This window comes from Cebidichthys violaceus, unplaced genomic scaffold (genome assembly GCF_023349555.1).
Source record: "Cebidichthys violaceus isolate CVI_PGR_0920_01 unplaced genomic scaffold, fCebVio1.0.p SCAF_13, whole genome shotgun sequence".
In the NCBI taxonomy this organism is placed as follows: Eukaryota; Metazoa; Chordata; class Actinopteri; order Perciformes; family Stichaeidae; genus Cebidichthys; species Cebidichthys violaceus.
In genome coordinates this window covers 12,917,062-12,944,737 of record NW_027176296.1, presented here as the reverse complement: position 1 = coordinate 12,944,737, position 27,676 = coordinate 12,917,062, and the positions used below count along the sequence as shown (strand labels likewise).

The window sequence follows — 27,676 nt, the reverse complement described above, 5'->3', positions numbered from 1 at the left end:
TGGGCAAGACATTGTTTTGGGTGTGAAAGCGTAAATGACATGTAGTGTTAAAGCACTTTGAGTGGTCAGAAGAAGAACTATACAAGTACAGTCCATTCACCATCCATTTAAGTCAAATTGTTTTTAAAATAATATACATGTTTTTAAAAGCAAATATTGAGTGTAGGGAAAGAACCGAGTATTGATAAGATTAGCTCCTTGTAGCAGTAAAATCCTATTCTTACTTATTGTAGCTCTCACCTGAAGGCCACCGGAGTTCTCCGACACGCCCGGAAAAGAGGGGCGAGCAGAGGAGTATGTTGTTGCTGGCAATCTGCAACTTCACCACTAGATGCTACTAAATCTCACACAATGTTCTTCTGAGGAAATGGCTTAGCTGTGAACATCATGACATAATGCTAATCAACATCTTTAGTAACCATTTATTAATATTAGTTACACCTTTATTAACATGTAAACCCTAAATACATGTTAAAAAGAGGCATCTGTGAACAGTTACTTAATGCTTATTATTATTGTATTACTTAACTGTTAGTCAATGCTTCTAACTGCATTAACTAATGTGTACAGCATGTTTTCAAACATTAAATAATGTATGAAATGATATCTTAGTCAACATGAACACCATTAGTAGATGCTTACTAGCTACATTAGTAACTGTTAATTAAATGTTAGTTAAGGGTTATTAATGCATTAAATGAAGCTAATTCTGTAACCTAGTGCTGCTTGTAACAAAATAATTTCCCCTCGCGGGATCAATAAAGTTAGTATCTATCTATCTATCTATCTATCTATCTATCTATCTATCTATCTATCTATCTATCTAATTGATATATCTTTATTACAAAGTGTTACCTGCACATCACCGATATGTTTGCAGCACCTTCTCTTATCTCAATGTCTAGCAAGCAACGCTCCACAATTGCTGTCACCTCAGCACTGCCCTCGTCTCAAGTTAGGCTCCATTAAAATAAAGTTACACAACACACATACTTGAGCTTGGGTTACAAATAAACAAGTTGTATGACATACCATTTGACATGTTAGGCTGAGGTTGCATTACAATGATTGATTAGTATATCTGATTAATTGTTTTAATAACGGAGGGTTAATATAGTCCAACAGACCATTTATGAGTTACACCAGTGTTCACGTCATTTGCCCAGAATGCATTTTCCTACCACGCACGTGTATTAAAGAAGTCAGAGGTAAAATTCAAGGCGTCTTGAGCAACTTCTTTAGAGTGGACAACGTTCTTGAAGACTACGGTGGCCACCTCACACTCTTTATTCTTCTGTTGTGCAGGAATCTACAAGAGGAACAACAGAATAACAGCCTCTTAGTGGTCATTACAGGTCAGCAAGGTCTTAGAAATGTATTCAGGCCACATAAAGGAGCAGTGTGTACAATTTGGGGAGATCTATTATTTGCAATGGAATATAATATTCATAACTATGTTTTCATTAGGGTATAATCATCTGGAACTTAGAAGCGTTGTTGTCGTTAGCTTAGAAAGAGGAGTTTTCAGATTAACGTGATGCCACAAATCCTACACACTGCTCCATTAAAGCGACACGCAACAACAGATTATGATGTATTTACATAACAAAAACTGAATCTTTTAGTACAGACTTAAATTTCCCTCTAATATAACTCATACCAATTTGATATATTGAATTTTGTTAAGTTTTTCAGAGTGATGCAAGCCTTGTAGATAAGTAAGGGTAAACTGGGGTAAGAGTTGTGTTGATTGATTTCATTGAGGTTTGTTTTTTCACTACTGTCACTGAGCTCAGACAAAAAGATGTTCCGCACAGGAGATAATGCTCCCATGAACATTTAATTGATTGTGGGAGCATTAACTAGTGTGCTGACCCAATTTTTTTTACATGCTTTTCTTCCACTAACTAGTATTTGTCGTATAGATGTGCAAGCTTTTGTGAATATTTTTACGTAGATATAAATATAACACACAATTGACAGTTTGGTTGGTCTAATATGGCCAAAACACATTCAGGTTGCTGCTTAATCTAAACAGGGTGGTTATCGCACTTAAGATGATGATTTTCTCACTGCTAAATTCATACCTGGTTGCACACTGCTTTTCCGTAACGTACAAACGTGGCAAAGTGTTCGCAGTTGAGGGTGAAGAGTTTATATTGGAAGTCCTGATCAACAAGGGCGTCGCACCGTTGTCTCATATGCTCAGCTGCTGATGGTGTGAAGGTGTGACGGTCGTTACCGATAGAGACGCGGACACCATTCGGGACGTTCACCTCACCAAGAGGCACCCTGCGGATCTTGGTCACCCCGAGAAGAAGGTCGCCACAGACCGGGAAGATCTTTTGTAGGTAAGTACGGATGTTGCTCATAAGTTTCTTCTCATCTAAAGAAAGAGACAGTTTATTTCCAGGAGGTGCATTCATTTGACAGACACTCCATATAGAAATATGTCTCCTTTAGCTTTTATACCACTGATAAATAGCACCATTCACCAAACCAGTCATGACCTGACAATAGCATCTTATAGTTGCTGGAACTGAATTAATTTACAAGCTGCCATTATATTCAAGTTTTTCAACAAACAAGGGCAAAACAAGTGTAAACCTATGTTTTGGTGTATTCTGTATTTTGTAAAGGGTTAATGATTGAGGGCCAAACAATGGTAACAACAGGTTTGTGAAGCTCATGATGGAAACTTGTTCCACTTTTTTCCACTCTTTGGCATTTTGGGTTCATTTAGCTGTAAATTAACGAGTGAGAAACTGGAAACATCTAATGCAAACTCACCCCCCCCCATAAAAAAACCCACACAATTGATCACATGACATTGTTCAACAATAGCAGGCAGAGTGCAATGAGTTACACTGTTCCAGCAGGAGGCCTGTGCACAAACTGCAGTATATTCATCCAGTTAGTTTATCAGTTCGTCGAGCTCTATGGCCCACAGGAAGAAGATACATCAGGCTTCAATACACACAATACTTGTTATATATATATATATATATATATATATATATATATATATATTCATTGTTGGTTGTGTGCTTCTCGTGGCATTTGTTGACAAGAAAGACGTATCCTTTAATACTAATGCTTTACGAATCAGTTATAAGAAGAACATTTTGGGTTGCCAGGTTGTGAAAAATGTCTTCGGCTTGACTTTATCATTTAGCTCTTAAGATAATCAGGAAAATCCCTCCGATGGAAGAATTCTGGGAAAAAGGCAGCGGAAGATTTGGGCCAAAATACAGTTATAACAACTCATTAACATGTACAAGTTTCCAGATATCCAACTTGTGTATTATTAAATTAGATATTCAACACTATCACAGTAATTGGTAGATATACAGCATATACATCTTTTCTGAAGGGGGCCTTATTAAAGAATGGTACCATATAAATCAAAGAGTAGTCCTACGCTTCCAGTACATTTCAAAACATGTAATCAACCCACCATTGTATTGCATTTTCAACAAAAACAAACAAACACAAATCCAGGCTATGTAATCTGTGATGTTGTACTCACCTGCAACAGCAAAATGGAATACATATCCATCTTTATCATAAACTCCCCAGTGTGCATATCCGATGGGGTAGGCAAATTCTATCAAGTCTCCAAATTTGGCAGTGGATGTGATTTCTTCAACCTGCAATCATTGCAAAAACAAGAATGACAATACAAGAATCAGTCTCAGACAATCTCCACCCTGCTCCACTCCCTATCCAGCCTGAAAGCAGGTTTAACTTGATTGCATTGAGTTCAGGTAGAGTTGCTGTCACAACTTCCATCGTAATGGTAAATGCTGGTCATTGTCATATGTAAAACTAATCACCCATGTTTGTTTGTTTGTTTGTTTGTTTGTTAGTCATGTTCTAACAGTTTTGATGAGATCTAGCTCTTGTCCAACGGAGGTTGACTGCACGTATTCAAAGTTGTACAAAAGTATCTGCTTAATAAATGCAATTTAATATAACATAAAAAAGCAGAATGTGTTTCACAGGGTTTCCTTTGGAAGACAATCTCAGTTTGATTGGCTACGTCCCATTGCTATCTTTGCACATTCTATTACAGTACACTGACTAATTCTACATTGCCTACAGAATAACAGTCAGATTCATAGAGAACACAGGTGATCATGCTACAACATGTCTGATCATATTCAAAATATTTTGTATTTCCGTTGTCACTGTTCCATTGAGAGAAAATTCAGAGCGGTGCTACTTTTTTGTTATTAGTTCTTACCTGCTCTTGGAAATCCATAGCCGATGAATAAGTCAGAGCGAGGACTGTGGTAGCTGTTGTCAGGCAGTTTGCAGGGTGTGTTGTGTCAGAAACTGGTTTTGACTGTTTGGAATTTACTTGAGGGGGAAAAAGAAAAGACAACTGATTGGCCAATGCAGTGAGGAAGTATTTCCTCAATAGTGATTATAAAAATGCTGCCACAAACAAGCTACACATTAAGAAAGTGTATGAAGAACTGTCAACATGACAAGGTTAATTTGCACTTAACTGTTTTGCACTTGCTTGAAAATATGTAAACATATATTGCTTACTTTTTACTTTGGCTCAACTGTGACGGAAAAAATAACCAAACTCCATACAAATGGTTTCTCTCAAAATGACAGGATTCAGGAAGCTGTACATTAGTATGTATGAGTGTGATTCTACTTAGTAAATATGGAGGTTATGTTTGTTCATCATTTGTCCCGTAGGCTGTGCCTAACGGTGTATGAATGGGTGTGGATGATTAGTTAGAGTCCTGATGGGCAGGTAGCACCTGCAATCAGTGTATGGGTGAATGATGTCCAGTTTACCATTTATTATCATCGTAAAAAAAAAACGTTGTAGCTTAGTATGTTATTAAAAATACTGTAGTATAGTGTGCCATTGAAATGTGTCTAGTATGCTACAAAAAGTCTTAAATAATATAGTAAAGTATGTTATGAATAGTTTCATAGTGTAGTATGCCATAAGGATGTCATAGAACAGTTTGCCATAAAATGTCAAAGTACTATTTTATAAAATATGCCAGAGTATAGTATGCCATAAAAAGTCATACTATTTGTCATAGTACAGTATGCTATGAAAAGTATAGTATGTCATACGAATTTTTAATAAAAAATGCTATGGTACAATATGTTAAAAGTGTCATAGTGTATAGTACGCCATAAAAAGGTTGTAAAATGTGTCATGGTATAGTATTCCATAAAGAAGTCTTAAAAAACATCAGTTTATCATGCCCTAAAAGGTATCATAGTGGTGTCACAAGAATGTCATCATCAGTCTTAGTATAGCATGCCATTAAAAAAAGAACACAAAAGATGTCATAGTAAAGTATTTTGTAAAATATGTCAAACTATAGTACATAGTATGAGGTGGTATTTGTGGGTGGGTCAAACAAGCTGTCACGGCCCTTTTGACTTCAGCGTCTGTATCCCAGGGAGTGGTATCATGGCCTATCTATGCTGCTCTGAGTCATCTGAGGGAAAGCAGAAGGAGAGACAGAGAGAGGAGATGAGAGTGTGTGCCACCTTCAAGTTGCAGGAGGAGTGCTGTCACAGGAAGGCAGAAGAAGTGGGACAATAAGGTGACAGCGATACACTGAAGAATGCACGACGGTGTTTAAAGCAGCTGAGTGTCTGCTCCAAAGATAAGAGCTCAAATCACAATGGCATTTAACCCCTCTGTTCCTTAGGCGAGGAGGCACACAGAAAGAAGAATGTGTTCTTTTAGTACAATACCACTTTGGATTACTAAATTTAACATTAACAATGAAAAAAAACCTCAAATTTCCTAATGTGTGGAATAACAATTATTGGGGTTATGCAGATATAAAGAAAAGAAAGACAAAAGAAAAGGGATTTTCTTTTAAATAACTAGGTTTAATTTCTATTTAAAGCTGCACGTTGTCCAGGAGGGGCCCCACTATTCTGAGTAGGACTTTTGGGAATAAAGAGTTATCTCACTCTTGGATTGCGGCAGCACTACAGGGAAGCAGGTAGCTCAGGAGAAAGCACAGGTTTTATGATCTATATGACTCTAAATGGACCATCATTTACTAAATGAACATCATGCTGTATTGAAGAAGACTTGAAACTAGAGATTGAGACCATAAACTCATGTTTACAATGTTTACTGAGGGAATAAATCAAGAGAGAAGTAGAGTCATTTTCTCATAGACTTCTATACAATCAGAGGAGTCGCCCCCTGCTGGTCAGTAGAGAGAATGAAAGTTTAACGCACTTCCGCATTGGCTTCACTTTTCAGAACTGCAGGTTGCCTCCTGGGAGAGAGACAACAATATTTAGTGTGAGCTGTCATTGGCTGTGGATTATACATGCAGCAACATTTCTCTTCTTAACACGCGCACTCAAATAACCTGCTTTGTGGCTGATAGAAATGTCATAGCTGGGTCAGAATGACCTGACAGGCTCACCCTGGAACGGCTGCTTAGTAAGAGAGGGACCAAGAAATAATCTTCATGAAACAGTCAGAATCAGAGTATTAAGAACACTGGGCTGTAGATTTTAGTTTTTATTCAATAATTTCTACAATGCACTGTAACTTAATAATTTTATACCCGTCTTAATGTTTTTTAGCATTTTTTTTATTTTTATGCTGTTGGATTTTTAATGACAGTTGTTAATTGAGTTGAAATGCCCTTTTATATATATTTGATATATTATATATTAGATTTTCTTTTTTCTCTATTGAGTCCTAGTTGTTTTCAAGCTATAAAAATACCTAAAAACGTGATCCAAGCTTCTGTTTCACTGCTTCAATTCTTCAATTCAAGGGATAAGGCATTTATCAAAATCATTATAGTCAACAACTAGTCATTGCAGTGAAAATGAAAGATTGAAGAATGAGTTGAGCAGTATTTTTTACTAGTAGCTTACTGTTCTGGTATTCAGAACAAGAGGCCAAGTCCAGCAGCAGTCTGAAGGCAACAGACCTGTGAGAGGATTATTCCTCAACTGCCAAATGACTGAGACTGGCAATGATTCAGAGATCTGCCTGTCAAAAAGCTGGGGGATACTAACCTATAATCATGTATAAATGGACATGAATATCTGTGTTACTGTGTGTTCCACCAGCAGGGTCAATGTTTCCACTTATCCTGTGAAATATCTACAGGTTGGATTGGAACTATTTGAGACATTCCTGGTGTCTGCATGATGAAGGGGATGATGAGGTTAGAATAGCTAGAAAATACAGGCACTGGCTACCCAGTGCCTGTATTGGAAACAGGCTAAGGTTGCTGGGACGATGGGGTCAGTCGATACTAGTAACAGAGACGAGTGAATATCTGGCAACCGGTTGTGGGTAACGAAAACAGCAAGAAGTTACTGAAGTGAGGTGAGAATAGCTGACTGGCAACTTGATGCTACTAACAAAAAACGCAAAATGTTACTGAACGAATGCACGAATATTGGGTAAACGCAAGTTTTACGAGGGCTGGCTTCACAATCCTATAAGGTCTTGTTAGGGAAGGATTCCAAAAAGCAAAGCTACATGTCAACTTTGTGTAAAATCGTCTCCAACATGGGAAAGGGGGCAATTTCAAGCCAATATACAAGGCAAAAGCACTGTAGTCTTGTCAAAGCATCCTCTGCGGTGTCACAAAGTCAAATATGGTCTAAAAAAATCTATGGACATGGAAAATGTGTAGGAACCCTGAGGTGAAGATATCCGAATGACTGGCGAACCGATGCCTGTACTGGCCTGTACTGGAAAAAGGCAGAGGTTTCTTGAAATATGAAGAAAGCCGAATGAGTAACTTGTAACTTGATAACTACAGAAACGGCATAATGCCATACTTGCACTTGTATAGCACTTGTACTTATATATACCATGCCATCTTCCCATCAGGACTAGCTTACCATTCATACGCACACGGTCGGGAACTATTTGGGGTGTCTTGCCCAAGGACACGTCGACATGGACTATCGTAGCCGTGATCGAACCGCCGATCTTCTGATTGAAGGACGACCTGCTCTAACACTTAGCCAGAGTCGCCCCAACCTGGTGTTGGAAACATTACATTACAGTCATTTGGCAGATTGATTACAATTCAGTATCTATCTACACACCGTAGGCGCAGCTACGGGAGCAATTTTGGGGTTAAGTGTCTTGCTCAAGGACACATTGACCTGAGACTAGCGGAGCAGGAGCCGGGGATCGAACCGACGACCCTCTGATTAAAAGACAGCCACGGTCACCCCTGTGGGTATACAACGTGAGGTTACTGATATGGGGCAAGAATGGCCAAATTAGTAACCAGCAACCCGGTGTTGGTAACAAAAACAACAGATAAGCCACTAAAGTGAGTTGAGATTAGCCAAGTTAGCGACTGGCAACCCAGTCACTGTAGTAAAGATAAGCAAAAAATATGTGAATGAGTAACAGGCAACCCGGCGCCAGTATTGCCAAGGTCGTTTTTTATAGAGGAAGCTAGCCGAATGAGTGGCTGGCAACACTGTGCCTTTACTGGAAACGGGGTAATGCACAGCATGAAACAAGTGACATCTGGGTGAAAACACAAGCATGTGGCACAAACTCGAACCTTGGTGGACTTTTTCTTCTTGTACAATAAAATTAGGGGAGAATAGCATAAGAATTGGCAACATAATGCCACTCACAGAACTCAGGGTAAGTGATGGACGGAGTAACAAGGAGGTCTTCTGGGAGAGAAAGGAGGAACATTTCAGCACTAATCAATGGTGGAAGCTTAAGTTTGTTGGGCAGAGGGACGTCTAGATTATCTTCCTTAGCTGGCTGCCAACCCCGGATAAGCAGCAGGGAATAGATGGATGGATTGTTGATCAAATCATTTGAAAAGCTCAACGATACTCACTGCTATTCTGCAAGAGGAAGCACACCAGATGCGATCAGTTTTAGTCTTGAAGGAAAACTCAAGACTCGACTTCTTCTCTACTTCTTTCTCAAGTGGCCTTGAAAAGAGTTTTTTTCAGTCATTTGCAGCCTAATTGCTATAATAATAATTATAATAACTTCATTTATATAGCACCTTTAAAACCATAGTTCACAAAGGGCTTTGACAGTCAAAGCAGCATAACAGAAAGCTTAGAGAGACCGTTGGATACATTCAAAATAAACTGAATGAAATAAAATAATCGATAAAAATAGTTAAAAAATAAATAGAAATATATATACACATACATATATATATATTTTTTTATACATACACACACACACATATACATTCATATACACATATACAGTTTCACTCAAAATGCTTCAACCCCCACCACAAATCAGGTTCATCTGCAAAATCTACAAACCCTCAGCCGCTCCCAAACAAGGACAACCCAAACAAGGATAACTTAAATAGTTCAACACAACCAATGCTACAAGCGGTCTCCCCAAATCCAACACAAAGTGCTAACACCAATAAACACCGCAGTCCCAAAACCACTCAACCCCCCCATGACAGGCACCTCCAGTACCCGGCAGAGCACCCCTCCGCTGCCATGATCCGATGCAAACGCGACGCACAGCCAGACACCAGGCTCCGACAGCACCCCCGAGGAATCTCAGCTCACCCGCCAGAACCCGGCCCCCGGCCACGGCCCATGTCTGCACCAGGCCTCAACAGCAAAAGGGCGCTCCACCAAGCACCAAAGACGCCTGTCGTGAAGGGACCCAACAACTCAGAGACCGCAGCAGTCACCGAAAGCAGCACTCCGCGGCAAACCCGCAGAAACCACCTGCAACACCAGCCGTGCCCAGCCACTCAAACTGTTTCCGTCCGAGCCGTTCACCGAAAAACAGCCGAAAGCCTCCAAATCCCATCAACAAACCCAACCAGCAATAGGGGCCGAACAATCGAGTGCAACTGCATTTAGTAAAATAATTTAGTAAAATCAACAAATAAAAAGAAAACAGAACAGGAAAGCGACGGCATCACATAAAAGCCAGCCTGTAAAAATGTGTTTTAAGAAGTGATTTAAAAGAGATTACTGATTCTGCAAGCCTTATCTCCTCAGGCAGCTCGTTCCAAAGCCGAGGGGCCCTGATGGCAAAGGCACGGTCACCTTTAGTTTTCAGCCTCGACTTTGGAACAGCCAGAAGAGCCCCACTTGAGGATCTAAGGCTGCAAGCTGGCCCATAGGGGGTCAACATTTCCTCTATATTTGTTGGGGCCAGACCCATACCTGCTTTAAAAGTGACCAGTGAGAAGCCGAGCTGCTGCATTCTGAAAGTGACTTTTGGTTGATGCCAGAAAGAAGGTAGTTATAGTAATCAAGTCTTGAAAAGATGAATGCATGAATTACTTTTTCCAGGTCAGGGTGAGAGAGCATTCTTTTGATTTTGGCGATGGTTCTTATTTGTAGAAAACAGGACTGGACAACTTTTGTGACTTGTGGTTTGATTTTTAGTTATTGAGCTGAAGAAAAAGTTGTGCCATCCAACAATTGATATCATTAAAACAGTCTAAAATAGCAGCTAGGAAGGGATTATGAAGAGACCTTGAATATGTAGGCTTTAGTTTTGCCCGGCTTTGTGCCATCTTTGCACCGTATGTTGGAGGGTCGTGTCTAGATGGTAACCCTATATTTGCGCACTGACCTTGAATAGTTAGGTCAGGATAGGTTGTCGGGCAGCGAGTAAAGTTTTTTTCATAAATCTAGGGTCATCGTCCTGACACAACACACAATTGAAATCAGTCAAAAAGCCTTATTGTGATTAAATTGTTGATCGATGCTGTATATTTATCATGTATTTTTTCTAGTGCTGGGCAACTTAACGCGTTGTATGAAAAGGTGAGGACTACAAAAGCGACAGCGTTAAAACGTGCACCAACTGTTGCTCTCACTGGAGACTACTGGACATCTCTGGGTAACCGTCATCACCTCGGAGTTACAGTGCATTATATTGATGAACAGTGGGAGCTGCATTCACATGCTCTGACTGTAATGAAAACAGAAGACAGACATTTTGCTGAAACGTGCGCGGAACATTTTATTCATGTTGCACAGCAGTGGAACGTTTCAAATAAAGTCAATACACTGAGCACAGATTTTTTTAAATAAAAGTGCGCAATACACTACTTTTGAATTCATTATTGAACTTTGCGCATAACAATGCGATTAATCGCAGAAAATCATGCAATTAATCGCGATTAAAAATTGTAATCGTTGCCTGCCACTAATTTTTTTTTAATTAAATAAATTCACTTGCTGTGAGGTAGTCAGCTGATGGCGGGAGCCGGACCACCTGCTGGAAGCTGCAGCTGAACCATAAAGCCACGGACAGCGACACCTTGGTCCGTTGGAGGACTCGTTGACACATGTAATTTACAGCTGTGCACGGCAGCGGATGAACTACGGCTGTGTTCATCTTGCTTCAGTGCCTGTGCAGGCCTGGTCCCTGCTGTCCCCCAGGCAAGCGCTGCGCACAGCCAACAGACTGTCAAGCCGTCAGCTGGATGCCCAATCTCATTTCACATGCAAAGAGAAAGGCTGTTTAAAAACTGAATGTCCTCCACTTGCCCATAAGCAAGCCTGTTGTGAGAGTAATCAGCCGAATGTTTAATGAACACGACCGTCAAATGTCTGCGCTGAGCAGCTCCGTGGCATCCGAATGCACTTATTTACTTCATCTTGAGAAGCAATGTGGCAGTGCCAATAGATGACATGCCCGACACAGTTCACTGGCTCGAGATCATTCTGTCAACTCGGCCCTGGAGCAGCCAAGGGGGTCACAGCAGAAATGTTACTTCTGTTACTTCCACACAAACAACGACAACACACTGTTGTGTTATCGTCCCCTCCCCCGCTCATTTATCAGCGCTGTTCCAAGCAAACGAAACCACGGACGAGCCTTGCTTTCTTTCCTGCGTCAGGGGCAGTTTGTTTGAGATCGTCCACTTTTCTACCAACCCTGACATGCACAGAAATACAGTCACACTATTGGTCTAAAACAGAACAAGGAGGTTTTTGTAGTTCTCAGATTAGCCACTTCACCTGGGATTTCATGTCTTTAAGCCAACCTTATCGCTAGGCAGAACGTCGACATATCAAAACCCGGGATCATGTCTCTTAATGACAACTATGATCAACCTTGGGAAAAGTAGTTTGACAACTTTACTCAATGTACATCTTCTAGCCTTTTCTGGGGTTTTCAATTGAATCTTCTCAATTGAGTCTTCATCAGTACAGTAGATGAAGTTGTTGTAGAGATGCACCACAAGGGGCTTCACAATCTGCATAGCATGCGAGATCCTCAGTCCTTGTAGCCTTGGGACAGACATGCAATAGATAGATAGTAAAATGACAGCATGGACAATCAGGATGACTAAATGATAAAATGATTGTAAATGTATATGAAGAATGAATCCAGGAGGACGTACAGCAGCTTCAGGTGCCAAACACACACGATGGTTTGCTCACTGTCACACTGAGACACTTGAATGGAACAGAAGCCTGCAGTGCTTGAAGGCTTATTGTCATAGATGGTCTTCGGAATCTACGAAGACCTGGCCGAAGATGCACATATCCACGGAAGCTCCTCAAAAATGTATCTACACTTCAGGGTTACGGGCAACAAGAACTGCAACTGGTCAGCTTCAGGTGCTTATTTTTCTCCAGTGCCGGTTGAGACTGTTGTTATTGAAGATAGAGTAAAGCTTTAACGTCCCCGAAGGTCAATCTGGCTTACAGAGAGTAGTCAATAATAATAAATACGTAAGGAATACAACAATTACTAAGAAGCGCCCAGTGTCCTTTGCTGCATGTCATCCCCTCTTTCTCCTCTAATCGCTAGATCACATTTTGATTTCACAGCTGCTGGAATGAGACCTCATGAAGCTCCAGCTAAGGTCAGTCAGGAAGACTTTTCTTTTTACAAGTTTAGTAGTTTACAGTTTATTTCTAAACTGCACAGCAGCGGCCAAGTGACTACCTGATGTAGTCTGAAAAGTGAAGCCAATGATGAAGTCCCTGAAACTTGCATTCTCTCTAATGTCCATCAGGGGGCGACTCCTCTGGTTGTATAGAAGTCTATGAGAAAATGACTCTACTTCTCTCTTGATTTATTCCCTCAGTAAACATTGTGAACATGAGTTTATGGTCTCAATCTCTAGTTTCAAGTCTTCTTCAATACCGCATGATGTTCATTTAGTAAATGATGGTCCCTTTAGAGTCAAACAGACCATAAAGCAGTGTATGCTTTAGGGCGGGGCTACCTTGTGATTGACAGGTCACTACCACGGCATTGTCCAGTCTGGGAGTTGTTTGTGTATTTATCTTACAACTTTAACCCTTTCAGTGTGCTTTCCATTCATGGAAGTTAATTGTAACGTTTTGGTCGCCTATACTGTAAATGTCTTATTTGGTTTATTTAGCTCAACCCTCTCAAGTCACTCCTGATTGCAAAAAACAGTCCAAAAACTCGGTCAAAAACCAAGATGGTGACGATCAAAAGCTAAGATAGTGATGGTCAAAAACCTCAATGCCAAACCTAAGGCTTAAAAAGAGCAGTCCACAAACCAATAGGTGAATGCTTAACATTCACTGGTTTAGCTTCTTGGATGTAAGAATGTGCTGATTTTCCTTGTCTTACTCTGTAGTAAACAGGATATATTTAGGTTTTGGACTGTTGGTGAGTCTTGACATGACTTCTGCACACATCAAGCTGTGCTTTTGGGAAACATGAAAACATTCAGGGGATTGGAGGGAAGCTCAGAGAAGAATCCTGGATGTCATTAGCTTTCTTCACACGAATAGGGGACAAAATCCTGTGCAAAAGGATGAGGCGGTGTATGCAGCTGTCTGTGATGAGAGGAGAATATAGAGACTATGTTTCTCCTGGTCTGACACAGATGATTACTTTCTGAACTGGTAAAAGTTTGATGTGACAGTGAATAGCACTAGGAATAGATAGAACGAGTCTTGTGTCACATTTTTCGCTCACATTCTTTTGTGCTTAATGTATAACCTTGATTTATTGCAGTTTGGGTCTTATTTTTGTAAGTTTGGCAAACATTTCTGCCAAACTTCAACCAGGTGTGATAGCGCAAGAAACACAAGAAGTCAGATGATCAGGCAGGTTAAACAAAAATCATCTAAACCTCATTATTTGGGGGTAAAACTGAAAATGAACACACCTAAAATGTTGCTGATAATCCCTCATTGCACAGAATAACTGTGTGCACAAGCAGCTGGGTTTATGACAGTTTGGGTAATGATTCAGAATTATACATTTTTACTGTTACTTAATTATGGATAGATCATGTTTCATCCAAGAGATACAAGAAAAAAACTATAACAACGAATAAAGAAGAATAAAAAGGTGCTGTCAGCTGCCATATATCAAGCCAGTATTTCCACAGTTTATTCAGAACTTTCCTGTACAAAATTCCCAATAAAAACAAAAAGATATTCGCAACAACATTAAATGAAAGAACAACATCCATTGAGTTAAAATATGATATTGTCACATGAAGATTATAAACCACAAGCCAACTCGTATGAAACAAAATCTGCCAGACAATAAAACCACAAATCATCACAAACACAACCGCAGTTCTGCTTGTCTGGAGTTAATTCCTCTGGTTGTATAAACGGTAAAAATGGTAAATTCAATCAAGGAATACCTTAAATGGCAAATGAGCTTTTTCCTTCCCATACAACGAAATGCATTTATTTATAAAGTAAGTAATCACAATGAATTAGTTCTATATTTCCGGTTTTCTCCAGAAACCACTTCTCTTGCTAGTTTCATTACATTATATAAAACTTCAAGGTGTTTTGTGCAGGAAATATTCACTGAAATACTACAACGTGTTAAGATAGTTATTGTTACTGAGAGTAATCTACATTTCTTGTAATCATAAGGTTTCAAATTGAAGATGTAGGTGGAAAGAAAGCATTATGGGATTGCCAAACTGTTTATTGATGATGTTCATGAATATTATTTAACTTCTCCTGAGCATTTGAAGCATCCAGGCATATTTTTTCCTCTTTTTCTTTCATTTCTGAAGTAAATGGATTAGCACAGGCACTGTGAGGCATGAACTGTATGTAAAAGAGATGTGTTTAGCTCTTCTGCTGTGGAGGTGCCACTGCTGCATTTTCACAGTGTTAGTCATACTTTTATTCTATTTTCACTGTTTTTTGATTCAATTTCACTTTCTGCTATCTTTTTGGTTTAATTTCCCCACACTTTTGAAAGCCATTACTTCTGTATGGAGAACTTTTAATTTTCTTTTCTTAAATATTTCATAAAGTTCATTCATTCATTGACTGGCAGTGTAGAAGGGTTTCTGTTTTGCTCATCAGTCAGTATATACATAATGTACTTTAATGCAATAGCCATGTGGTAAATTCTGATATTGTGTCCATGTCTGGTGGGCAAACTTCACTATAGACTTTATGGGCTTTTTCAGAACATACACACTCTCTCCACCAAAAAGAACACGTCCCCGGTAAACAACAGCTTCCTGCTAAAAAAGCTGGGTTTGAAGTGAATAAGCAATTACCAGATACGACCAGGTTCCCCCACATCTTATCAGGACAGAATGAAGTTCGCTGCCGAACAAGCATCACAAACTATTACACTTCTGTGGCTCAGGCAACACGCTGTATTCCAGCTATCAGTGACCCTTTCACCCATAATCTGCCGGCAGATAGACACAACAGTGCAGAGCACAGATTACAAAAGCTCCTGTGAGTACGCTGTTGGTTCTCCACATTCTGGGACTTGAGCTCAAGACTCACTTTGATTACAGTCATCTACTCACTAATAATGCTTTAGTTGAGTTGAAGGGAGAAATGCAGGACAGAAATTTCACGGTTCATCACAAATTTCGATTTGGAACCCTGTAGACTTAATTTTCCTGTAAATATGTAAATCCTCATCATACATGGTGCTCAGCTGCCATGGCATAAAGTCAGTGGGCCTGCAGGTCACAACAATGCTATGAAGCCTCGAGTTCGAAGATTTTGCCGTTGCCATCTTCACTTTTTGGCAACCAAGGAAGGAAGTGACCATATTTGGAATGTGGAGGAGTGATGTGGAGACATCGTATACGGCTCTGGTAGCGGCATTGACCTGTCAATCACAGTAAGCCCGCCCTAACGCATACCCTGCTTTATGGTCTGTTTGCCTCTAAATAGACCAAAATTTACTAAATGAACATCATGCTGTATTGAAGAAGACTTGAAACTAGAGATTGAGACCATAAACTCATGTTTACAATGTTTACTGAGGGAATAAATCAAGTGAGATGTAGAGTCATTTTCTCATAGACTTCTATACAATCAGACTTCTTTTTGCAATCAGAGGAGGCCTCCCTGGTCAGTAGAGACAATGCAAGTTTTAAGACACTCCCGCATTGACTTCACTCGGCAGATCTGAAGGTTGCCGTCTGGTCGAAACACGGCCGAACTGATCTCAAAACTTTAAACTCCAGTATTTTCTGTTATTTTCCTCCAAACAACTCTCCACTCCCTCTGGTCCCTGTGGAACAGTACAGTGTCTGGATTCATACGGGAGAAGTGCAAACCTTCGTTGAAAAATGGAGTGAATATCTGTATCCCACTCAACATGCATTGACTTTGTATGCCATTGCGCCACCTCTAAACATAGACTTGCTTTCAGTCTGAACGCACATTCATCCTAAAAACCAAGCCACCCTCCTCTCCCAACCCCGCATTAATGCTGCATTCGTGTCATATCAGAATTACAATAATTACCAGTTTCCAATTTGTAAATAGCATTCATGTCAACATTGAAGTTACTATTGTGAGTCGGAAAGCTCTTTCTGAAAGCTCTTACAGTATGTATCTGAATTTGCACTTGATAAAATGTAAATGATAAAACTCACACTAGCCAACGTTTCTTATTGGGTTACACAAATGAATACAGACCAAGAGACTGAATGACTCCACAAGATCAGTAGCTACTTTTTGTTTTATCTTGGATGATGATGCCCCCGATTAGCATTCAAGCTTTGACCCAAACGATTCTTTCATATCAGGCCTTAAAGTCTTAAATCTACCATCCCTCACCACACCAGAGCTGGGAGGATAAGTCGTTCATTCCAGATAAGAGCATGTCTATCATGTAGGCTGTCAATAAGTAAGTGTTTGAACAGTGTAATATGCAGCCATCTCCACACTGCAGCTGTTGATAAGACATTTTCAGAACAAAGGATGTTGATGTTCTGCATATAGTTCTTAAGTCTTCAACCCAACATGAAAAGACTTAAATTCCAAAGCAGTTTAGTGTATTGATGAACGATCAGCGCATGTTTAGCAGGAACGGTCCAGGGACTAAATTGTGTTTTTGATTAACTACTTTAACAAATGTGACAAACTAATTACACCTGGCCATTCTAATGTCTGATAACTATGCCACTGGGAGGAAAGGAAAATATGTTTCCATCATGTTCCGGAGATAAGCGGAGCTCAAGTCTGAATCACAATCAAGAGGTGAATGTGACGCATGGACCAACTGTAGGTTGGAAACACAAGGTACATACCTGCACTGCATAGACACAGATTGACTGCAGCTTGTTTTGTTTACATGAAATATCACTGGTGTAGTGTTTTTTTATTGGTGTTACATGTAGATGATGAGTAGATGTTGAATTGTTAGTATAAACTGCTGAACAAAGAAATAATTTTGTGAATTGTTTTTGCCTGATCTGTTATGACTATTTCCAAAGTGAAAAAGTTCACCAACCAACACCTGACTCCAGCTGTGTACTTCTCTCACACACTCACACACACACACACACACACACACACACACACACACACACACACACACACACACACACACACACACACACACACACACACACACACACACACACACGAGAATGATGTGTGTAAAAAGTGATTGTGGCAGATAGTACAACCGTAGGGTGTCTTTCTCTTTGTGCTCCAGCTGTTAGAGCAGAGAAAGAGTTCAATTCTGAACTGCTTTTCACCTACATCCCACAAAAAACCTGCTGAGTGGAAAACACATTTCACAGGGCTTCAGTGTCACATGATATTTTATACAGTTGTTTTTTTTTTTTTAAAAAGAGAGTTCACTTTTTACCATACAACAAGGTTCCTCTGCTGGATGGCTGGTTTCCTTTGGACTGGAATGAAGAGAACCTTAGTGTGTGGCTGTGTGTGAGGCTTCGATGTGTGTGTGTAGGTTTTAATATGCCGATTCAATTGTTGTGTTTTGCACGTGATGAAAACACCATTGCTTTTAAAAACATGTCATCCGGTTGAGTGGATATTTAGAGGTATCCATGGATCAGGGCTGCGCCTGCTACTATTATATTTCTATTACCCTCACAGCTACTACTACTGCTGCTATTATCATTATCCTCCTCTTATATCCACGCTACTATTACTAAGTCCTGTCTCTATTATTATTATTATAGCTGTTGTGCGATTAAGCTCTTTCTCTGCCCACCCAGATCAAGGTCTGTCAGAGTTTCTACTCATTAAAGGGGAGTTTTTCTCACTTAGGTCTTGCTCATGGGGGAATGTTGGGTCTATACAGAGAGTATACTCCTCCTGTATGGAAAGTGTCTGGAGATGACTTCTACAGACTCATTCCTTTCTAGTCTGTCCTCAACTTTCACTGCTGGATATTTTGGATTCTATATCATTATACCTGTAGGAAATATGGCTGGCACAACTATTACTGTATAGCTTTCCCCATCTGCACTCATCACTTTATCTAACCAGAGTCTTTTCTTCTCTTTTTTCCTTCATTCTTCCTGTTTTAAAGCTGTAGTCTCTCTACTGTGCAATGATCACAAGCACTTTGATTCTTGAAAGAAACTGAGACTCAAAGAGAAACCCAGTGTTGCAAGTCATTCCTCTTAAATCATAAGGTGTTATGGATTCAAACTGGAAAAATGAAAGTCTCATTTCTTTAGCTTAAAATATTCTATCATCATGTCATCAAGCACGATCACTTTACCGATCAGCAGGCAGCACCTCATTCCTTCTGTTTGAGAGCATAATAATGCATGAGCATAATGTATGTCAAATTGAATTAAATACATCATAGTCAACAGGAAGGCTACAAGTGTAGAGCCCCACTTATGGCCCCTAGAGGTCATAAAAGTTCATGACACCGCACAACAAACTCAAAAGATGTTCCTGAGGACAGCACCCTGAAGACGAGAGAGAGAGAGACAGAGAGAGAGAGAGAAAGAGAGAGAGAGAGAGAGAGAGAAAGAGAGAGAGAGAGAGAGAGAGAGAGAGAGAGAAAAGCAGGATTTTTACTTCTAACAGAGTATTTTTACGCTGTGCTCTAGTAAATAATTTAATCATGAACATGTTGGTTGTATGTAAACGGTGATAACACTGCAAAAAAAGCAACAACAAAAAAAAAGCCTGGTAAAGGAGACGGGTCCGTGTTTAAAGACGGGGTCTGAGGGGTTGCCAACCTCGCCGCAGAAGGCGCACTGAGGACAGTCTGCAGTTCATTGTCATACCAGGAACAGGGGGCTACGTCCCTACAGAGGGCCTATTGAGCAATAGGTTCACGGCTCGGGATGCAGAACCGTTCAGGTGAGGGGTGCTGTTGAGCATTTATCTTCATTTTTTGTAATTACACAATCACCCATATGTTTAAGACCCTGGAGATTAATGAAGAAAACGTTAGGGGAGATCTCAATTGTTTCCCCCCATGTATCGCTACTATATATGCAGTTTGCATCCGTACATGGTTCCAATTACGTGGCATTACAGTCCGACTCCTACCCTTATAAGGAAGTTATGTCTCGGTAACTGTGGTATTACTGCTGTCCACTTAGTGATGGCAACCTTTAGATTTAGGCCGTTTTAATTTGCATTAAATATACACGTTTCAAACTTTGGTGGCTTCACATTTCTCCATAACACTGTAATCATCTTCAGCACCACCCAAAGCAACTATGCCTGGTTTTAGTGTCTATATCCTCTGGGGTCTCACCCAGCATAAAGACTGCTGGCTCTAGAGCAGGGGTGGGCAATTATTTTACCCAAGTGACCACATGAGAAACAGGGACTGTTGTGGAGGGTAGACTGAACTCAGTCCAGCTCAATATTATTCCACCTCTTTGTAAAAAGTAGTAAATTGTATGGATTTGATGAGATGCGAGGGGTAAGAGTAAATAGTATGATCAGTATAACTAAGTATATTTGCTTAAGTACTGTACTTAAGTACAAATTCAAGGTACTTTACTTGAGTATTTCCATTTTATTCAACTCTATGCACTTCCACTCCACTACATCTCAGAGGAAAATATTGTACTTTTTACTCCACTACATTTGTCTCCAACCCTTCTTAACTACCCAAACTGAACAACGGTGTATAAGGGAGTTAAAATGAGCTCTGCAGGAATAATGATCCAAAAAATATACATATGTAATATCCATATATAATAGTAAAACACTGACAGGGATCATGTTTCTGCAAAATGAGTACTTTTATCACTGTTGTTTGTAGTCCAATCACCTCATTTTCTGTTTTGCAGGTTGAATGTGTGAGGTGGAGATTTGAAGGACAGCTGACAGGTGATCGTCAGTGAGAGAGGATCTGGATTTGTTGAACTTCATCACGGAGAATGTTTGTTCACATATGTAGGTCGATCCAAAGAGAACCAACATCTTCTGAGCATGTTGCCTTTCCAGCTTAGCTAGCAAAGCCGCAGATGTCCGTGTCGCTCTGCATCACCGACACATTGCAGTGACGCTGCTGCTCGCACACATTCACCAATGTACTAAATTGAGAAAAAGAAACAGCAAAAGTAGCCTTCAAAATAAAAGTAATGCAGCTGTATTCCGTGCATGACGTACACTTATTCCTATTTTCCCATTGACGTCCCGACAGCCAATGCCCAGGTCTGCTCTAGAGGAAGGCCCACCACGATGATTCAATGCAGCTCTGCCCGAATGTCTCTCCAGTGTTGAAAAATATGTATTTTTGATTTTGGGGTGAATTGTCCCTTGAACATGCTCTGATCACATGGTCTGAGTTAGGTTATGTTATATTATGTAATGTTAGTTTGGTTGTTGGTGCTCCTTTTATAGTCTTTTGTGCAAAGTGAATGCCCCTAGGGGCAATAAATTCATTATTATTCAATTTCATTCATATGGATGTGGAAGCCGTTGCTCAGTCTCCAGCAGCAGACTATAAGGACTATATAATAACTATTGTATAATAACTGTATAACAGGGTGCTGTTGAGAGAACGCTGGAAAGTCTACATGTACACATGCTTGAAAGAGTTGCATGAGAAAGAATCCTCCTGAGAGCTGATGATTTCCAGAGGAATAGTCACCATTATAGAGATATCGTGAGAATAAAAAGAAACCAGTGACATGAACACAGAGAGCTCTCACTGTGCAGGCCCCGCAGAGCTGCTCGTTTTATGGGCACAAATGATGTCTTATGATCTCAACAGGCTTCTCTTTGTACTGGGGAGAAAGACTATCATTCTAGTAAAGTTGTGCCCAATGTTTTCAAATGACTCCTCCTGCAATCTTTAAAAAAAAAAAAAGTCCTATAAAAGAAGTTGGTTTAACAGACTGGATTTAGCTTTTTTTCTGATTCATTCATAAGTTATCCTTTCACGCACAAATTCTGACAACCTCATAATTCCTCTTTAGACATAAAAAAAAATTCAAGAAATGAGTAACCTGTGCCACTGTGGTGGCTGATGTGCAACTATGCCATCAAAGCTCATACATAAACAAGGAAAACGGCTTTGGGCTAGCTGTCTACTGTAGTGACCACTATGTGTGTAAGGCTTTGAAGGATCCATCTGTCACCCTAAAGGTGGAGATCCACCAAATCTGTTGATGTGAAGTCGACTGATCCTGTTCATTTTTGAGTTGACTGACCATTCGCCGTATATGTATTGGCATAGTCATGACTTGACCTCAGCTTCATGCAAATGAGGTTTGTCCGTTGCAAGGGAGCAGGCCTCACAAAACTCAGATCAAAACAGTCCAACTAGGCAGCGCTGGTCAGAAATGAAATCAATGTTCTGTTACGGCGCTGCTTATCTGTCGACTCAAATGTTTTCAGACACATATCTTATCGTGCTGTTTGGGTGTTAAATGAGACAGCTGTCACCCGACCACCATGTTGAAAACAGCCGAGCCAAAACCCGAGCACCACCCGCCTACAAAGCAGACCGGTTCGTTTCCATTTTGTTGGCCATATTTGGTGCATTAATGCAAAACTATGCAACAAAACAATGCCATCAAAAAGATAAAACAACAACTTCACATAAACACTTGTTGTAAGTAGACTATGTGGGAGGATGTTTGACTAACAGTAAGAATTGCTGACATTTTTGGGCTTTACTTACAGATATTTAGCTCGCCATTATACGCATGACGCCCGGAGTCTACTGGGTGTGTCTGCACTGGAGCGAACACGGCCACAACAGACTATGATTTATGATATATGCTTGTGATTCTAGAAGGGCCGTTCAGAAACGTCCCATAAGTGTCTCTCTGCTCTGCTCTATGGAAAGCTTAAATTGCCCATAAACGCATCAATTTTCACCCATTTTATATCAAAACGCCGCTTTTTATGCCACTCTAAGTCATTTTAAAATGCTGCCTTTAACGGTGTCTAAAGGCAGATAATGCATGATTTAGGGTTTCTATTATCAGTGGTATAAACCTTTTTTCTAAGAGTGAAACAAAGTTGTTCACATGCGAACAAGATGTCAGCTCTCAGACAATCACGTTCTTGTCAGAATCAGATCAGATTTGTGGAGGGTCAGGGAGGAGCTGTTCCTCGTACAGACGTTTGCTGTGCAGCCTGGGAAATCAAACGTGAGCCTTCCCTCTTGCTGAACTCGGTGTGCGACACAGAGCTTGTGGTGTGTTGGCAGAATGCTAATCCTCCTGGGTTGTGCGCCGCTGAGCCTCCAGAGGCGCTTACTGCTTCCGTCAGGATATTTAGATCTCACTTTGGCTTTATTTGATATTAACTTCCTCGATCCAGTGTTTTCCAGGGATTTGCTAGTAAAAGAAGGGATGGGTGGAGATTTAGGAATCTCACCAAATGATATTCCACGTTTTTTTTTTTTTTTATCAACACCAGAATACTGCTGTGTGAGCACAAGACAAAGCTTTTCCCCTCCTTTTGACTGAGACACAAAGCATTCCTTTATGTTAAACTACGCCCTTCATTATCATTATGATCAAAGTTGGTTGTCCTGTGCCTCCCTTCCCTCCAGCGGGGGCCCAGCAGCAACACGACCAGCGCATTAAAGATGGAGGCCCGACACGGTTGGTCACTTACCAAATCAGTCAATTTCCCACTTTCCACTGAAACCGGCAAAGGACTCTATAAGCCAAGAAGCAAAACATTCCCGTGAATGATGGCGAGAAACAACACCAAGAACACCGCTCCGAATAATCAACGCCTGTTTATCTTACTGTTCTGCATTGCTCCTCTTCTCTATCATTCTCTGGCACCCAGGACCGTTTGATTCAAAATATAGATCTGCGCACCAAAGGAAATGACGCAAACTGCCACAAAATGGAAAATGTGCACGTATTACATGCTCTCTAGCTCATCCGGTAGATTGTGAGCCCCACGTGGGCCGGGTTCTTAGCAGCGGCCCAGGTTTTTAATTCAGACCCGTGGCTCTTCAGTGTGTCACCATTTCCTGTTGTTCTCCAGCTGCTCTGATAAAGGCAATAAAGCCCTAATAAAAAAAAGACAACCATTTTTTTTTCTCTTCTAGTCCTGGAGACATACAGTCCACAAGCCTTTGGCACAGCCAAAAAACGGTGTTAGCACAACAAAGCAGCGTGCTGGAGCTCGGTGCGGGCAGACTGTCAGGTGAGCTGACGAGCCGTCTTGGAGATGAACGAGCCGGCCAGAGCTTGCCCATCTGACTACAATAAAAGTTCGCAAGGAGACGGACAACAGGCTGCCATGCGCTGTCGCCGGGGGGCTGATGGATCATCTCCTGCTAGAGAAACAGATCGACTACTTGAAATAGTAATACGACAGGTCCGCTCAGTTCTGCAGAGCTTTATAGCCTCTTTCAGCATATTATTCTAGTTTACTGTGGAACTGCTAAACACCTGTTTCAGGTCATCGTTTCCTGCAGCAGCAGGCAGCTGTTTTGAACAGAACCCGCCTGTCGCACAGCAATGGAAGTGCACACTGTGTATAGTAAACCATCTACTAAAAGACAACATAACGTATATTTGCCTGTATCTAAAGTTACAGTGAGGAACTGGTTTGAATACTGTCTCTCAGTTTAATACTGATGCCTCTATATGACCTACATATTAAATGAGACCATCAGAGAGAAGAGTGGCTATTTCTATAAAGTTATTTTGAATGCTTGTCATTGGTGCCACTGGATTTTGTGTAAAATCAGACAAAATCATGCAGGTTCACCAAAAACTGGGTTCTGGGTCTCCTGTGCCTCCCTTACCTCCAGCAGCTACCCAGATCCGGCTTCACTGCAGCCTCCCAGCTGCAGTCTGAAGCTCCGGTGGTAAGAGGAGAGCTCAACTCCCGGAGCAGAGCTTCTCCTCTCTGCTCCTCCGGTCCCCGCTGGGAGTCAACACCGACGCCACGCTGCTGGAGACCCGCTGGAGGCAAGGGAAACACAGGAGACCCAGAACCAGGACTGAGCAGGGCAGAACCTCAGACTCTGCTGCAGTAAAATGAGAAGATTTCTAAAGGGACTCTGGTGCTTAGAAACACTACCACTTTGTCTAAAAGAACCGCCAAAATCAACACAAGAGAAGTAGTTCCTTTCTTCCTAGCCACTGTATGGACCTGCGATTGATCGATATGGGTTGGATGCCTGACTACTTATTGCTCTTTGCGCGTAACATTATTGTAAAATGAGGCTGATCAACCCTGTGGTGAAACGTGTGTTTTGCAAGTACATCTTTGAAGTCGACAGAAGCCTCTCAGTGTGGGACGGCTGTTTTTACAGTAGCATTTCTGCCGTGGAGTGCAGAGCATTTACAGGGGCTCTCCCACATCCAGAGGGTGCCTGTGTAAATGACACAACGGCAGCTAAACTGCCATTATCAGCTGTTGTCAGAGGTGCAACCGTGTTAGCATTTGAATACATTAGACTAAGTCAGCAGGGCTGTTTGCTCAGAGATAATGAAGCCTGCAGTGACTCTGGACACCTGTAAAGGCAAGCGGCAGCCTGAAAACCGCTCACCTATCTGACGGTTCAGCACCACATTTCAAATGGAAATCTGTCAGTGATGACACTCTCAGCTGGAGGCCAAATATTGCCACACGGAATATTTGGATGGGTTACAAGAATTATTAGCTGTAAATGCTAAAATCCCTGCGTGTGTGCTGTAGATACAAGTCCTCCAAATGGAGCAACAAAGAACGCTATTTGTCCACGAGCTCTAGAACGACACATGGAAGCGCCTTCTGATCCGACGCCGCTGTCAGCAGGATGACATCGTCTTGACTGTGCCTTCAAAACTGTTCCGCATCACGTTAGAAAAAATTAATTGGTTCTATATATATATATATATATATATATATATATATATATATATATATATATATAATATTTGCACATATCTCTTTTGTTGTATATATTACATTTTTTATTTTCACACATCAAGCACAGTACTGGATTTCACTGGACATTGCAGAGACTTGTTGAGACTATAAGTCAGAAATATATCGTAGAATACAGTAATACCACAGAGAAGAAAAAGCTCACCTGGAACATTGAACAGCGCTTCCTTTCATGTGACCTCTGACCTCATTTCCTCCTGCTGTAGCTGAGACATCCATCAGCATTTGGAAGCTGTCAGAACAAACATGAGCCTGAAAAAGAGAAATCAATGTAATGCCCCGTCTGGGTCTGTGGACCCATTGTGGGCTTGTTAGTGTACAGACGTATGCGGGGCTGGTGGTCTGCTTTTCAATTCCCTGCCCTCGCTGAGAATCCCTGTCGTCTGGTCTGCTGGCGGCCTCATTAACAACAGGTGGGTGTCTGAGCACACACACCTGTCCACTAGCTGCTTGTGTGTGTGTGTGTGTGTGTGTGTGTGTGTGTGTGTGTGTGTGTGTGTGTGTGTGTGTGTGCGTGCGTGTGCCAACGTCACTGTCAGCCCTTAATCTATATTACCAACACAGTATTTGTGTTTAAAGTTACCGTGAGGAACCCAGACTGACTCAGTTCTGGCTTCACAAGTACCCTTCGACCTGCTGACAGAAATTCCGGCAGGAGGAGGAGAGCTCAGCGGCCGGCAGCAGCGTCTTCGTCCTCCTCCTCCTCCTCATAGCTTCTCCTCGCTGCTCCGCCGGTCCTCACTGGAGGTGAACACCGACACCACGCTGCTGGAGGCCCAGGCCGTATTGCTCTGCCCGCTGGAGGGAAGGGAGACATGGGAGAACCAGAAGTGGGTGGAGCAGACCCCTGCTGCAGTAAAATGAGAGGTTTCCTAGAGCAGTGGTTCTCAACAGGTCTGGCTGCAGGACCCACCATCACCCCTTAATGACAAGCCGCGACCCAAATTTCTCAAACAGGTTTATCTGTGAGAGAAGTGTGTGTTGTTTCCTCGCTGCACAAAACACACTGAGGTTTTTTCAATCTTTTGTCCTCAATGTAAGAAAATCCATACCTCATGTAGTCGGTGTCGTACTTGCGTTTCGCTCAATTAGCATATGAAAACAAACGTTGTAGGTGTTCTTCTATACTGTGAAATGGGTGTCTATTAGCATTACAAGGTATTAACGCCAAATACTGTTAAGGAGTGCTAATAACTCCGCTGCATAAAAAATCCCCTTCAAAATAAAAGCCCATGGTTTTTTTTGGGGGGGGGGGGGGGGGGAAGTCCCGCGAACCACTGAAAACGGGTCCGCAACCCACCAGATGAGAATCAGTTCTAGAGGGACGCAGGTGCTGTGAAACACCACCACTCATGTCCACAGAGACCGACAATGTCAATACAAAATGAAAGCTCCTTATAGTAACTAAAACTACATCAGCATGCATGTAGAAGTAAGAAGAATGTTGCTGCAGAAATTTAAACATTGTTACAATTAATTTCTGATGCATCTAGTGCATGGTTTAATTTGAATATCAAGACCTTCAATAAACAGGCTACAGATACCAGAGCTAGTCATCAATTCTTTACAAACTGAAGAAAACCAGAGGGGATTGCATTAAAAATAATAACATATTAGTTTGCTGTGATTGGAGGAAAACACACACTTATATGACACCATTTTTATATACTCTTTTGCAATTCATACATCTAAATTAATATTTTATGGTTAAACACGATTTTTGAAAATCTTTCTAGATACTTGGGTAAATTATGATACTTATTGGATGCATTATTTTGGCCGCCTTTCATAAAACCCCAAACTTTGAGAGCACTCTGAATGAAATGAGCTAATTCTGTGAGGAGAGCTGGGACTCATCTGAAGGGAAGTGGCAGCAACACAAAAACACTACATTACATAAAAATTGATAAAAAATGCTTTTCTGCTAACGGTTCACTGCGTGCGCCACCATGTTTCTGTGACGTCAGGAGTGTTCATGTCGGAGAACTGGCCCGAACGAAGCTGTCCGTTCCGATTTCCAATTCCCCTTAAACTCATCGCTACCGGTCGCCCACACGCGCAAGGGAGAAGTAATCCATCAGGACTTTCTTCTTGCGCG

The 27,676-nt window shown here is 41.1% G+C and overlaps 1 protein-coding gene across 1 annotated transcript; it reads right to left on the bottom strand.

The window, feature by feature from the left end:
• Positions 1-402: 402 nt before the first annotated feature.
• LOC137870160 (phospholipase A and acyltransferase 4-like) lies at positions 403-26,393 on the bottom strand. The gene is made up of 7 exons (XM_068707167.1): positions 26,162-26,393; positions 25,724-25,830; positions 5,370-5,483; positions 4,247-4,362; positions 3,530-3,650; positions 2,088-2,386; positions 403-1,309 (listed from the first exon to the last, which is right to left on the bottom strand). The coding sequence occupies exons 4-7, from the start codon at positions 4,262-4,264 to the stop codon at positions 1,178-1,180; spliced, it is 570 nt and encodes a 189-aa protein (XP_068563268.1). The 5' UTR covers positions 4,265-4,362; positions 5,370-5,483; positions 25,724-25,830; positions 26,162-26,393; the 3' UTR covers positions 403-1,177.
• Between the last annotated feature and the right edge of the window lie 1,283 nt (positions 26,394-27,676).

Bases quoted from the DNA above. Each gene is read 5' to 3' on its own strand.
- LOC137870160 (XM_068707167.1), bottom strand. The intron at 2,387-3,529 runs GTGAGTACAACA...CTCTTTCTTTAG, and splicing joins ATTCCATTTTGCTGTTGCAG to ATGAGAAGAAACTTATGAGC. The intron at 1,310-2,087 runs GTATGAATTTAG...TTCCTCTTGTAG, and splicing joins GAAAAGCAGTGTGCAACCAG to ATTCCTGCACAACAGAAGAA.